A 14,015-nucleotide genomic window follows, 5' to 3' on the forward strand; every position below is an offset into this window, starting at 1 on the left:
TGGCGCACAGTTGCTCAGAAAACGTTTGTTGAATGAATGAGGAAACGTGAATGAATGACTGAATAAGCAAGTAAGGGGTTCCAGAGCGGTGCAGGGAGGTGCATTTGGCCTCACAAGATAAGGAAGTTTATAAACTAAGGACCCCACGACAGAGAGAAATTATCCAGTGTGATGCTGGGAGAAGGGGCTCTGTCTCCGGTCCCAAGGCCTCTGTTTGTTAGCTTTGACGAGGACTGAAGCTCTGCAAGCCTCTGTTTGCTCGCATCTGTCAGAGGGAGTCACAGCTAGAATGCAGAAGCCAGGAGGGCAGAGATTTTTATCTCCTGTTTCCTGCTACATCCATGGGTGTTTAAGACAGGGCTTGGTAGATTCTCAATAGATGCTTGTTGACTGAATGAATCTGAGAATTTCTAGATAACGAAGATGAGTTTCTTGAGAAGCAAGCACGGATAGGCCTCATATGGTTGCCATGTGGGTGAGCTGACACAGGGACAGGGCTTGGAACTGGGTCTGGCATCGAACACGTGCTCAGTAAACGTCTGCTCTTAACAACGATGGCCTCACCTTCCCCCCACTCTTTCTCTCCCTCCTCCTCGGCCACCGGCCCAGCAGGCTGAGGTGGAGAGGAGGCCGTCGGTGAGCTGCCGCCCGACTCTCAGGTCCTTGCAAGTTAATAGTCGTCCTCCGTGAGCAAGCCAGCCAGCCACAGTGCTTTTGAAAGGAGAGGCCAGCACAGCCTTCTAAAGTAATTGTTGACCCATTTTCCCAGGCCCAGCCGAGCGCAGTGTTTTATACCTGTAATGGGCTGTAATTACAGCCATTGTGTGCTGCCAGGTAAACCACCTCGTGTGCTGTGTGAACAGAAAGGAGCGTTTGCCCCCTTCTCGGCCACTGACCCTCCATCATTGATCCGGCAAGACGAAGCCCTGGAAGGCTCTGGTGTCGTTAGTGGCTCTCGCAGCGGTCCCACCTAAGGCTTGGGGAGTTGGCTAAGAGCCTGCGTTCTAGCTGCCCAGGAGGCGGTGTTGTTGCCGGCGTGCACAGAGGCTGGCGTGGCGGCACCGCACCTCCTTCTGTGGGAGCTTCATGTAACAGATGGAGCGTGAGTCTAGGTGTCAGCTATTGCAGCCACCTCCACGTGACCATGGGCAGCAAGTGTTCTGGTCCCCGTGGACCTCAACTTCCTCCCCTGTAAAATAGGAGCAACACTAGCACCTGGCATGATGTCTAAGGCCTCTGTGCAGTTGTGCAAGTTGTACACTGCACGACGGCATGTGGCCGTGGGGAGACCGGTGGGAGCTGTATCCGTCTGTGCTCCACCCACCAAACCCGGGCCCCGTGGGGCTGTGGCCACCCAGAGGGCACATCTTTTTCATATTTGCACGAAAGAGCCTTTGTGTTGAGCCTGACGTGCTTGACATGCGGTAAGTGCTCAGAAAACAGCAACTGCTGTTGCTACTACTGCCGAGGGATCATTTATGGAGAAGTCGGATGCATGGGTGAAGGGAGTTGGCAGGGGGGTAAACTGAGATTCGGGCTAAGCTTTGAAGGGTAGGGAGCACTTCAGGAGGTGTGTGTGGGAGGGAGGTGGGGGCGTAGGCATGTTCTCACGTGGTCAGTGTCCTTGACTTGAAGTGTTTTCTCCCCTTTCCTCCCACCTCTCCCTCCTCTCTTGTTTCTATGCCATGCCAAGAAAGTTAGTGGGAAGCCATTGAAGGATTATTTTGTAAATCGTTTGGATTGTGGAGAAATTTGACCGTGGACAGAATCGTATAATGCACCTCTGTGTGCCCTTTACAAAGTCCCACTCGGCTCCAGCAACCGTCAACCCGAGGCCAGTCTGACTCCCCCAAGCGCACCCCCCAGTACAATTTTGAAGCAAAGTGCAGACGTCATTGAAGGGTTTTAAGCAGAGAAGGGGCATGATCCAGCTTTGGTTTGAGGGGCCATTTGGGCATCAGCCAGGTGCTGGGACGGCGGGGAGGCTGTGCTGTCTGTCTGGGCGTGAGGGGGCAGTTTCTGAACAAGGTTGGCCTCAGGGATGGGAACGGTTCTGGGAGAGACGAAGGACGTGAGTTTGTGCAGGACCAGTGGCGCTGGCTGTCTCTGCGGGTGCCTCTTACCGGGAGGATAACGGCTAACATTTGTGGAGTCCTTGGGGTATGCCAAGCCCCGAGTTAAGCACTTGTGTAACGTATTTAAACCTCACAGATGTCCTGCGAAATTTACATTGTTACTAACCTAATTTTATGGATGAGAAATCGAGGGCCGGAGAGGTGAAAGCAGTTGCCCAGAGTCACATCAGCGAAGGGGGGAACAGTGGGTTTTAATCCCCAACTGCCGGGCTCCGGAGCTCGTGCCTCAACCGCTCCTCTGCACGGGCCCCCCGGTAGCGCCCTGAGGGACGGGTGAGGATGGACGGGGACCTGCTGAACAGCCCCCACCCCGTGCAAACGCCTCTCGAACTGTTCTCAGACGATGGCGTCTTTCTGCAGAGGGCCGGAACTCGTGATTTTGTTTTGCTTTTTTTCTCCTGTCATCGCTCATTTGTCTCAAACCACCATCAAGGAGGTGCTGGCCGCTATGTTAACATTGTCATTCCTGTGTACTCTGCCTTTGCTCTTCGAGGGCCGTCAGTGGGAGGCAGGAGAGTAGGTGTCTCCTCGGCTCACTTGTGTGTCCTCTGAAAGGCCGCGTGTCGGGAGAGCTGAGGACCAACACTGAGGACGGGACCCCGCGGCCCGTGGCAGAGCTAGAACAGTTTGCCTTTATGAATGGAGCAGCTGTTCGTGCTGGGTGTTTCCCCCCATTAAAACCATAACTCCTGTGATGGGAAGAGCGTGGGCTTTGGAGCTGCAATAACTGGGGTTCAGATTTTACTGTCTCTCGTGAACTCTGTGACCTTGGACTGTTAGTCCCTGAGCCTCCGCTAGCAAGTGGGCATGATGAAGTACCCCTGCGAAAGGCTCCACGGTGCCAGGGGCCAGGAATCCAAAGCTCTTCTGGCCCAGAGCATTTCGGATAAGGGATACTCAACCTGTATATGCATCCAAAAGAATGACAGATGTTGAGAGCATTGGATTTATCTTTTCTTCCAACTCTCTTAAGATTTTTATCCAAACATGGCTGTATTTTGGCTTCCTTTTTTCATCGTTTTTCATAATTATTAATGCCAGACATTGCTTCAAACACAGCATGTGTTGTAGATAAGTGCGTCTCAAGCTATCTGTGAAGAACCAGTTTTTAAAACAATTTTCAATTCATTGCAGACTGACACATTTGTACAATACAAAAAAATCTAGAAAAATTATGAAATTCCTGGGTTTCGTGACAATATGAAATTACTTTAAACATTTCTAAATGCTTACTTTCAATTTCCTTTCTTCTTTTATCTCAGGCCGGTAGCAAACAGTTGGCATCCCAGCCTCAGTTCGTGGGCCCCCTGTCTACAGCACTAGTGTAGACACGTTTGCTGTGCCACTGCTGAGAGTCACAACACTGCACGTGACACATCCACACACACAGGTGCCCTGTCTGTGGGTCCCGCATCCGTGGATTCATTCAACTGTGGGTCAAAAATATTCTGGGGAAAAATGCATCTGTTCTGAACATGTACAGACTTTGTTTCTTATTATTCCCTGGACAATACAGTATAGCGACTGTTTACTCAGCACTGACGTCGTACCAGGTATTATACGTGCTGTAGAGATGATGTCAAGTGCATGGGAGGACGTGCGTGGGTTATATGCAAACACTATGGCGAGCAGATGAGGGACTTGAGCGTCGTGGATTTCGGTAGCCGTGGGGAGTGCTGGAACCAATCCCCCGAGCGTACCTAGGGACGACTGTTCTGCCATCTGTTGCTGGCAGGCAGGGCTCATGCGATTTCTCTTTGGCTCGTGGCTTTATTCGTATCAGGGAGAGTTCAGAGGAGGAGAGCGCTGGCTCCGGTGACATCCCTGTTTTACGGCTGAGGACCCAGGGAGTGGCCCAGCTGCAGTTCAAAGTCAAGTCTGTGAGTGGTTTCCCCTTGGACTTTGCCAGTGGTTCCCGATTCTGACTGATCATTGCGGCCCCTGAGGCCTTTAAAAAGCACTTCTTTTGGATTCCTCCAGTCTATTGCACTGGAATGTCTAGGGCTGAGGCCCAGGAATCTGCGTTTTTCAGAAGCCCTCCCAGTGATGAGCTTGGGTTGGAAGACACTTCCCTGCACTCTGAGGGACAAACTTGCCTTCTTTAACCATTAAAGGGGCCAGCTTTCTACCATACTCAGGGTGGAGTCCAAAGAACACAGATAGCAGGGCTATCAAGGCGTGGTTCGAATCCCCAGTCTGTCACTTCCTGACCCTGACGCCTTAGGCTGATGACCCAGCCTCTGAGCCTCACCGGCAAGGCAGCTGTGCCCGCCCTGCTGGGAGGCTGCGAGTTACACGAGCTGGCATGACTAATGCCTGCAGAAGGCTTACCCAGGGCTGGGGCTCCAAGGTGCGTTAAGGCGAAGCGGGCACTTGGCTTAGGCTCGTTTTTAACTAGGCAGGTGCAATGTAATCATCACAGAAAGAGATTCCAGGTCCCTCCCCACAGCCAGTATAAATAGGGCCAGAAAACAGCTTGTGAGTTTCATAAAACTTAAATAGATTCTGAGGTATCTAAGTGATTGTTCTTGATGAATTTGGATATGTGACCAGAAGAGCCTCAGTTGCTATTGAAATTTGGGGGGGGTGTCTTGGTCGAATTAATCAGGAAGTGTCTAATTTGTTAGCCAAAGGAGGGTGAAGCATGATTTACTTGGATGTGATTAGATTGAGAGAACATTCTGATATGAAAGGAAATGCCAGAGGCTTTTTTGAAAAACTTATAATCCTTTCATGATTTGGCAGGTGATTATGATAATTCCTGGTATTTTCACAGACTTAAAAGCTGTCTCACAGCCACATTATTTTGGGAGATCATCTTCCCTGATAATCCAGCTGGAAGGAATCGCTCAGTCTCTGAAGCTCCAGAGGCATCATTACCCAAAGCCCGGCTCAAAGGTCACCTTCCCGATGATGCCTTCTGCAGTCTTTCAGGCCAGGGCTACCAAATAGGTGTCATCCTGCAGGCCAGCACACTGATGGATTGGTTATGGCTGCCTGAGTGTCGTCTTGAGGAAGACGCACAGTGATTGACTAGTGCTGCCTGCCACAGGTGCAGTCAGTAGCAGAGTAGCAGAATCCTGAGTTATTTAAGCAGTCCCCTTTGGTTGGACATTTAGGTAGGTTCCAGTCATTTGGAGCTAAACTTATATTTTGAACACATGTGCAAGTGAGGAGGCAGGATAACTGCCCAGCAATGATTTTCGAAGTCAAAGGTGAATAATTTTAAAATTTTGATAGATTTTGTCTGGGCAATGTGGATCACTCCTGTAGTTCTAGTGGTTTGAGAGGCTGAGGTGGGAGGATTGTTTAAGGCCAGGAGTTTGAGACCAGCCTGGGGAACATGGTGAGACTCCCATCTCTTTAAAAAACAACAAAAAAAAATAGCCAGGCGTTGTGAGGTGCACCTGTCGTCCCAGCTACTTTGGAGGCTGAGGGGAGAGAATCACTTGAGCCCAGGAGTTGAAGGCTGCTGTGAGCTATGACCACACCCCTGCACTTCTTTCTAGGTGACAGAGTAAGACCCTATCTCTTAAAAAAAAATTGTCCAAAGCAGTGGCTCACACCTATAATTCTAGTACTCTGGGAGGCTGAGGTGGGAGGATCACTTGAGGTCAGGAGTTGGAGACCAACCTGAGCAAGAATAAGACTCCCATCTCTACAAAAATAGAAAAATTAGCCGGGCGTGCTGGCACACACTTGTAGTCCCAGCTTACTTGGGAGGCTGAGGCAGGAGGATCGCTTGAGCCCAGGAGTTTGAGGTTGCAATGACCTATGATGACTCCACTGCACTCTAGACGGAGTGACAGAGTAAGACCCTGTCTCAAAAAAAAAAAAAAAAAGAATGTTGCCAAATGGCCTTGTTACCTAAACTTATTAAATCTTTCTACCTTCTTCCCTCCAGTGGAAAGGATGAAACCCAAGTGGTGACTCATAAGCCTTTGTGCCTTACTTAGTGGTAAGTTGTGCACCTTCCAAGCACAACTTAGGGACCACATCTTCTACTAGCCAGATGTTCTTGTTGGGTCTTTTCAGAGAATTGAGACTGTTTCCGATCCTTAGGTCCACGGTGAGCTGTGAGTTTGGTGCTACATCATCTCTTGTCAGCGTATTTTGATTTGTCACTGTCATTAGTGTTGTCAAATGGCACCTCTTCCTTAAGTGCCTTCAGATTAATTTTCATGGACCATAACAACTGTGGGTAGAAAGAAACACTGGAGACTCTCACACTGGCTCTGAGCATTGATGGCAGGAGGACATGGCAAGTGCCCAGTAGGGATTTAGGGTGTGGATCTGCTGTGAGAGGCTGTCTCGCACGTGCCAGGGCCCATTGGATAAGTGACTCCTGAATGTTATGTCTTGGACGAGACCTTCCCTGACAGCCCATCTTCTCCCCCTGCTCTAGCATAATTTAGCAAGTATCAGAGCATTTGAACTGTGTGACTTCTGTACCCTCCCCTCCCCCAGAACCTAGCACATGCCTGGCAGATGGGTAGCAACTCTGATGTGCTCACTTCGGGGGACAGCATCTCCCCACGGCAGTCCAGGGGCTTTGGTGCAGCACACTGGGGCCCTTTTCCGTCTGGCCTCCGGAGGCTGCCTGTGCACTGCTTCCTTTGTGTCTCCTTCTGTGCCACCTGTCACACAAAACCAGCTCTCTGGCTCCCTGAGCGCTCACCCTGCCCCAGACATGCTGCTGAGCATAAGTGCAGCCTCTCTTGTCATCCTCACAGTGACCCGGTGAGGTGGTTGTGGTTTTTAATGCCCTCTTTGTAGCTGAACAGCCTCGGGCCTGCGCCCAGCACACTGCCGGTAACTGATCAAGCCCAGGCCTGGCTGGCACCAAAGCTGAGGCCCTCCCCGCCCACCTCAGGTGCCAGCCTTCGCACCTGCAGGTTTCCTGCTGGGCATGCCCGCCTCCTCTTTGTCTACAGGGGACATCCCAGAACTCAAGGTGTTTATGGAACAGAGAAGGCCCACGGGGGCTGAGTGACACTAGTGAGACACTGAGTGGGAGAGATGGGTTTGGGGAGAGAGGCTGGGGCCACATCTTGAAGGAGTCTGGATTTTACCTTAGGCCAGTGGAAGCATGGAAGGTATTAAACAGCAGGTGGCAATATCAGATGTTACTTTGAGAAGATCGCCTCTGCCTGCCTGGGGACAATGGAGGGAAAGGCAGCCGTTCCCTCCATAGCCTATTCCCTGTGATTCTCTGCGGCTGCTGAAAATAAGAAGGTCAGATGAGACCTGTGAGTACCCCCAGAGCCTAATAAAAATTCTGAGAGGCAGTGGTTGTGCAGCCTATTGTTATTTTTATGATAATGGGAACTGTTTGTGATCTCGCATTCCTCTTCCGAGGAGGCTCTTTCTGAGTCTTGAATTTATTTCCAGTTATACTGAAGTTTGAAAATAGTTATTCAAGGAACAGTAAGCTTAGTATGGTTTATGCAAGATGAAAGCCATTTATATCGATGGCTGTAGGTAGGGCTGTATAATGTAAAAACTCAGTCTCAGAGGTTAGCTTAGTAACAGTGAACATTGTGGTTTTAATGGTTGCTGGAAATTCTTATCAAATTTTATCTCCTCAGTTCGGTCAGATGTTTTTTTCCATTCCTTAGTGAAATGAAAAGTTTGTCTGATGCGGTCAAGTCCTGCTCCTCTGGCTGCAGAAGAGAACCAGGGTTTTGACAGCTCATGATAAACACCAGTTGAAGCTGGGATTTTTCAATGTTTTATGCATTTATGGAAAACTGCTGTAACACTCTGGCTGCCACTGCAAAACAAAAAGAAAACACAGAACCCTGCTTTGCTTTGGAAATGACAGTGGCATTTATTTAAAGCTTGCATTTTGTGGGGGCACATTAGCAGGTATTTAGCAGCAGTACTGGCAGCCTGTATTTCCTGCTTGCTGTGCGGTGAATGGGCTTACAGCCCCGAGGGAGGGTTTGTGTGGTTTCTGCGTGGAGGGTCCGCGTGAGCATTATTAGTGATACTGCATTTGTTTGTTAAGGGCCAAAAGAAGATCAATGTAAGCTTTTCTTACCCAAAAGGAATAAGGCAACTGGGGAATATTAATTTTAGGTTTGTACAAAGAAGAAAGCTGGTGAAAAGGCGCAGTGACTTATTCTCCCTCCCTTAATTGCAAGCGGTGTCCTCTGCCATTTTCACTTAGCGTTTCACACTGGTCTGAAAGAGGTCAGCACCTCTGGGACTGCAGAGCCGCTAATGGCAGCACCCCGATGACAATGCAGCGCCTAATCACTTGCTGTTGATTGCACAATGGTGCCTTTTTATTTCAGGTGAGGAATTTTAATTCTTTAAGGAGTCTAAGTGGTTTCTCTCACTGCTGAATGGGAACCTCAATCAGGAAAAGTAGAAGAAATGGGAAGGAAAGGTATCCTTTGACTAGCGTTAATATTGTGGTGTGTTTCCTTCTGTGACTTACTGTTTATATAACAAGAGAGGAGGGCCCCCTCTTACTCTGCCGGAGAAGGGATGCAGCTTAGAGACCCCTCTTTTCCACAAAGCTTCTCCCTCTATCCCTTCTTCATTCCGACAGTGTCTCCTACATCTCGTGCCAAGTATGCACTGCACACTGTGTAGCAGTGCTTATGTGGAGTCTCGGGTGTAGACTACAGGGTGATCTCTCTTAGGAAGGACAGAGGGGTAGGCAGGGTGAGGGTCTGCCTGACCTCACATTCTGGGGGCTTCTCTTTAAGATGCTTACAAGATTCTTCATTAAGGGTTCTTGGAGGATATAGCAGATCTCACATTTCTCTAAATTGTTTAAATAAATTACAGTTGAATAGTCTGTGTGCTGGTTGTAGGCTACCTGTAGCTACGTCCATTTTTTTTTTTTTAATTTATTCAGGGTCAGCTGAGAGTATTGCATAATTCGATCTGGAAAAATCCAGCGGCTCACAGGAGGCCTGAATGGGTTGCATCTGGGCACAGTGTAATGGGGGGATCATAGCATGTAGCCAGGGCTCCAGGGTCTGTGCTTTGTTAGTGGTATGACCCTGAGCAATCCCCTTAAATTCTAATGCACTGTTTTTCTTTCTGTAAAGTGGGTGTAACAACATCTGCCTCAGAGGACTGGTGTGATGCAGCCTTGCAGAGGGCATGGGAAGCATTTATCCTGACATAGAATAAACAGTGAATGGGTAGTTGTGATGCTGTGGTTTTGTCTGTCACCATTGTCACTAGCCTTGATAAGGCTCTGGTTCTGCTTTCTTGGTTTTGAGGACCAAGGACCTGATGAACAGAATGGTCAGAGTTATTTTCATGGTGCCATTAGCAGGAAAATTCTTGACAGGCACAACTCAATCAGAAAGAGAGCCTTTTCGAGAAGTGTTCTTTTATTAAGATTCAAAGCCTGAGGTCCAAAAATGATCTGATGCACTCCTATTCTGACCATACACTGTGGCTTGTTGACTCTGAAATCTTAAAACCAAGCAGGTCAAAACGAATTCAGCGTCTGGGTGGATTTGCGTGGCTCGTAGGTAAGCAGTGTTTTCGGCTCTAACCCCAGCAACCTGCCCGTGCCTTGCTGACACATGGCAGGAAGGAGGGGCCTGGGAAGGCTGGACAGGTCACTTGGGCAGGTCTGCCTCCACCCCTCACGCTGTGGTGCTTGTGTTCCAGGTGGCGGAGATGCATGGCGAGCTGATCGAGTTCAACGAGCGCCTGCACAGAGCCCTGGTGGCCAAGGAAGCCCTCGTGTCCCAGATGAGGCAGGAGCTCATCGACCTCCGGGGACCGGTAAGTGTCCTACAGGAAGGTCAGCCTTGCTCCCGGCTCTTCCCTGTCCACGCAGCCTCCGCTGCCCACAGCCCCGCTGCCTAGCTGGGTCATTGTTAGTGATGTCCAGGGTATAGAGAAGCACCGGGATTAGGGGAGTGGGCGTCTGTGTCCCCGCTGACCAGATTTACCTACATGAACCTCCACCACGTTTGCTTTTTTCGAGGTGGAAGGGGATAGGAGAAACAAAATGTTACAAATTCTGCCAAAGTGACATTTCACGGTTCTCCCTCTAGTAATCCATATTCTGAAATGGGCACATAGCTTCCCCCTCCATATTTTCATGTTTTACTGTGTAGTTAAATTTATATGAGCGGTAAACAGGCTTGGTTTTGCCTACATAACTTTTACCTGCGTGACATTACTTGTACATATCTGTTTACAAATTGTTTTTGTTTTTAATTCAGCGCTATGGTTTGAGGAGCATCCCACATAGATGGTATAGGGTTTTTCAGCCACGACACTGTTGATATTTTGGGTTGTGTAATCCTTTGTCGTGGGGGCTGTTCTGAGCATTGTGGGATGTTTAGCAACGTCACTGCTTTCTACCCACTAGAGGCCAGTAGTTGCTTTACTCCCCTACCCCTGCCCAGATGTGACAACCACAAATGTTTCCAGACATTGCCACATGTCCCTTAGTTTTCAGAACTAGGTGAAATCACCCCTGGTTGAGATCCACTGATCGAATGCACTCACTTCTTGGCTCTGTAGTTCTCTGTTGAGCGAAATACCACAATATTTTCGATTCATTCTTGTGTTTGTAGACTTATTTGAGATGTTTCTAGTGTTTTGCTGTCATAAGCCATGATGCTGTGAGCCTATAACACTTGTCCTTTTGTGCATGAGTGTAGTAACTTCTTCATTTGAAGACTTCATTATTATGTAAAATGTTAAGTACCCCAAGGTTAGGCAGGTAAGTGTAATGTGCTCTTGTGTATCGTTGTCAAACTGAACCACTCGTGGCCAGTCTTGTTTCAAGTTACCTGTATCTGCTTTCTCCTCCTTTCCGTATCATTTGAATCAAATACTGTGTGTTATTTCCTCTATAGACATCTTAGTATTTATCTCTAAAAATAGGAAAACATGAATACAATATCATTATTGCCCCCATTACCTGTAATCCCTTTATATCATCAAATATCAGTGTTCACATTTCTAATTGTCTCATAACTTTTTATAGTTTTTTTGATTCAGGGTCTGTAAGATCCACACATTATAACTGGCTGGTGTGTCTCTATGTTTCTTCTTCTTTAAACCTAAAAAATTGTGGTAAAATATATATAAACCATTTTAACCATCTTTAAGTCTACAGTTCAGCAGCATCAAGTCCATTCACGTGTTGTGCAACCGTCACGACCATCCACCTGCAGAACTTGTTCACCTGCCCCAACTGAAACTCTGTCCCCGTTAAATACTAACTCCCTAGTCCTCCCTCCCTTGGAAACCACTGTTCTATTAATACTTTCTGTCTCCATGAGTTTGACTTTTCTGTCTTACATTTCTTTTCATCTATAGAGTCCTCCCTCATCTCTCTCTCTCTTACACTTTATGTGTTAAAGACATGGGGTTTGGCTTATAAAGTTTTTCTCCACCTAAATTTTGCAGATTGTGTCTCTGTAGTGTTATTTGATGTGCTCTGCCCTTTCCTGTATTTCCTTAAAGTGGCATCTGGGTCTAGAGACCTGGATTCAGGTTTAATGTTGCTGATGATGTGACTGTTTTTGGGCGGTGTTTGCTATCAGGAGACCCAGTGTCTGTTGTCTCTCTCTTGGTGACACTAGCAGCCATCTGCGATCAATTCCGAGGCCCATTACATAAGGATTTCCTTAAGGTCAGTGCCTAAGTGTGAAATTGCTGAGTTTTAGTGTATGGTGTCTTAAACTTTACTGAGTTTTGCCATATTATAAAGTAAAAGTACCGCTTTATGACCCCTCTCTCAGCGTGCGAGAGTTCCTGCTAGCACGGTTACGTGCCTGCTGTGATACCAGAGTGCATTTATATAGGTTTTCATCTATGGTTCCTGGCTCATAACTCCCACAGCCCTCGTTCCAGTCTTTCGTTACGATGTTGGGTGCTTTAGGACTCAGAAGCAGACCTCAGGAAACAGATGCCCCCTGACCTTTTCCTGTCCTCCTTTCACCTGCTCCTTTTTTCTCCCCAAGGTAGGACTCTGATCATCCCCTGCCTTTCCATGAAGAAATTCTCTGATCTACCTTGTTTGATTGTAGGTCATGAGATCCCCATTTCAGAGAGGGTCTTGCCCCATGCCCTGGAGGAAGGAATGCTGCACACAGAGGCCAAGAAGGATCTGAACGGACAGGCCTTGCTGGGTTTTGCCACTCAATCGATTAGTATTAGATCACACCCTTTTTGTCCAATCACATTTCTGCATGGTTGCCATGGTTCTGTCATGCCTATCCGGTGAAGTCTCCATGAAAGGCCCAAGAGGATGGGGTTCAGGGAACTTCTGGATAGTGAACACATGGAGGTTTCTGGAAGGTGAAATACCTGGAGAGGGTATGAAAGCCATGTCATGCCCCTTCTCATACCTTGGCCTATGCATCTCTTCATCTGTGTCCTCTGTAATATCCTTTATAATACACCAGAAAACCTAAGTAAATGTTTCCCTGAGTTCTCTGAGCTGCCTTTAGCAAATTAATCGGACCCAAGGGAGGGGGTCATGAGAGCCCCCATTTATAGCTGTTCGGTCAGAAGCACAGGTAAAACAGGGGAAAGCACAGGTCAAACAACCTGGCCCTTTTCATTGATTGGCATCACAAGAGGTGGGCGGTCTTGTAAGACTGAGCCCTCAGCCTGTGGGATCTGATGCCATTTCCAGGTAGATGGTGTTGGCATTGTATTGGAGGGCACCCAGCTGGTGTCCGCTACAGCTGTGGTCCCCAGCCCCCGGGCCATAGACCGGTGCCTGTCTGTGGCCTATTAGGAACCAGGCTGCACAGCAGGAGGTGAGCGGCAGGTGAGTGACAGGAAGCTTCATCTGTATTTACAGCTGCCCCTGATCCCTTGCATCACCACCTGAGCTCCGCCTCCTGTCAGATCAGCGGCAGCATTAGATTCTCATAGGAGCGCGAACCCCACTGTAAACTGCACATGTGAGGGACCTAGGTTGTGGCTCCTTATGAGAATCTAATGCCTGATGATCTGAGGTGGAGCTGAGGCGGTGATGCTAGTGCTGGGGAGCTGCTGCAAATACAGCTTATCATTAGCAGAGAGGTTTGACTGCACAGAGATCGTAATAAATCAGCTGCTTGCAGACTCATATCGAAACCCTATCAGTGAGTGGCAAGTGAAGGTGATAAGCTAGACGCTAGTTATAGGAAAATAAGCTCAGGGCTCCCACGGATTCTGCATTATGGTGAGTTGTATAATTATTTCATTATATATTACAATGTAATAATAATAATAATAATAATAATAATAATGGAAATAAAGTGCACAGTAAATGTAATGTACTTGAATCATTCTGAAAACATCTCCACCTCCTACCCCAGTCTGTGAAAAAATTGTTTTCCGTGAAACCAGTCCCGGGTGCCAAAAAGGTTGGGTACCACTGTGCTACAGAATCGATCAATTGCCTCCTTGTTTGTGGGAGAAATCCATACACATTTGGATTTTGGAATATTTGCATTATACTCACCAGTTGAGTATCTCTAATCTAAAAATCCAAAATCTTAAATGCACCCAAATCGAAAACTTTCTGAGTGCCGACATGTTGTTCAAAGGAGATGCTCTTTGGAGCGTTCGGATGTCAGATTTTTACATGGGGAAGAGCTGGCCATTTGGATCGTCAACCTGTATTACTGTGTATACAGTTAAGCCAAGTCACTCATTTGAAAGAGAAGGAGTTTGGGATTAAGGGTTGAATTTTTTCCACTTTCTTTTTTTGACTGTAAATATTTTTAGGACTCTCTTCTCATTATTTTTCTTTTCTTCTGGTGTAAGATGTGAGTGAATGCTGGAGTTTTTTACCTTTTAGCAGGATTTGATTACACTCTGGGAGAACAGCTCCTAGTTGCAATAATAAATGGAGACAGGGAAATATAGAACCTTGTAAGACTG

The 14,015-nt window shown here is 47.8% G+C and overlaps 1 protein-coding gene across 4 annotated transcripts in view; it reads left to right on the top strand.

Annotated features, from left to right (window-relative positions):
• SNX29 (sorting nexin 29) overlaps window positions 1-14,015 on the top strand; it is a 394,246-nt gene that overhangs the window by 239,846 nt on the left and 140,385 nt on the right. For all 4 annotated transcript variants that reach the window (XM_045542623.1, XM_045542624.1, XM_045542625.1 and 1 more), the window contains one exon: window positions 9,780-9,896. In XM_045542623.1, the coding sequence (XP_045398579.1) occupies window positions 9,780-9,896 (117 nt within the window). The remainder of the gene's footprint in view (window positions 1-9,779; window positions 9,897-14,015) is intronic.

The sequence above is a fragment of the Lemur catta genome, chromosome 2 (genome assembly GCF_020740605.2).
Source record: "Lemur catta isolate mLemCat1 chromosome 2, mLemCat1.pri, whole genome shotgun sequence".
NCBI classification, from domain to species: domain Eukaryota; kingdom Metazoa; phylum Chordata; class Mammalia; order Primates; family Lemuridae; genus Lemur; species Lemur catta.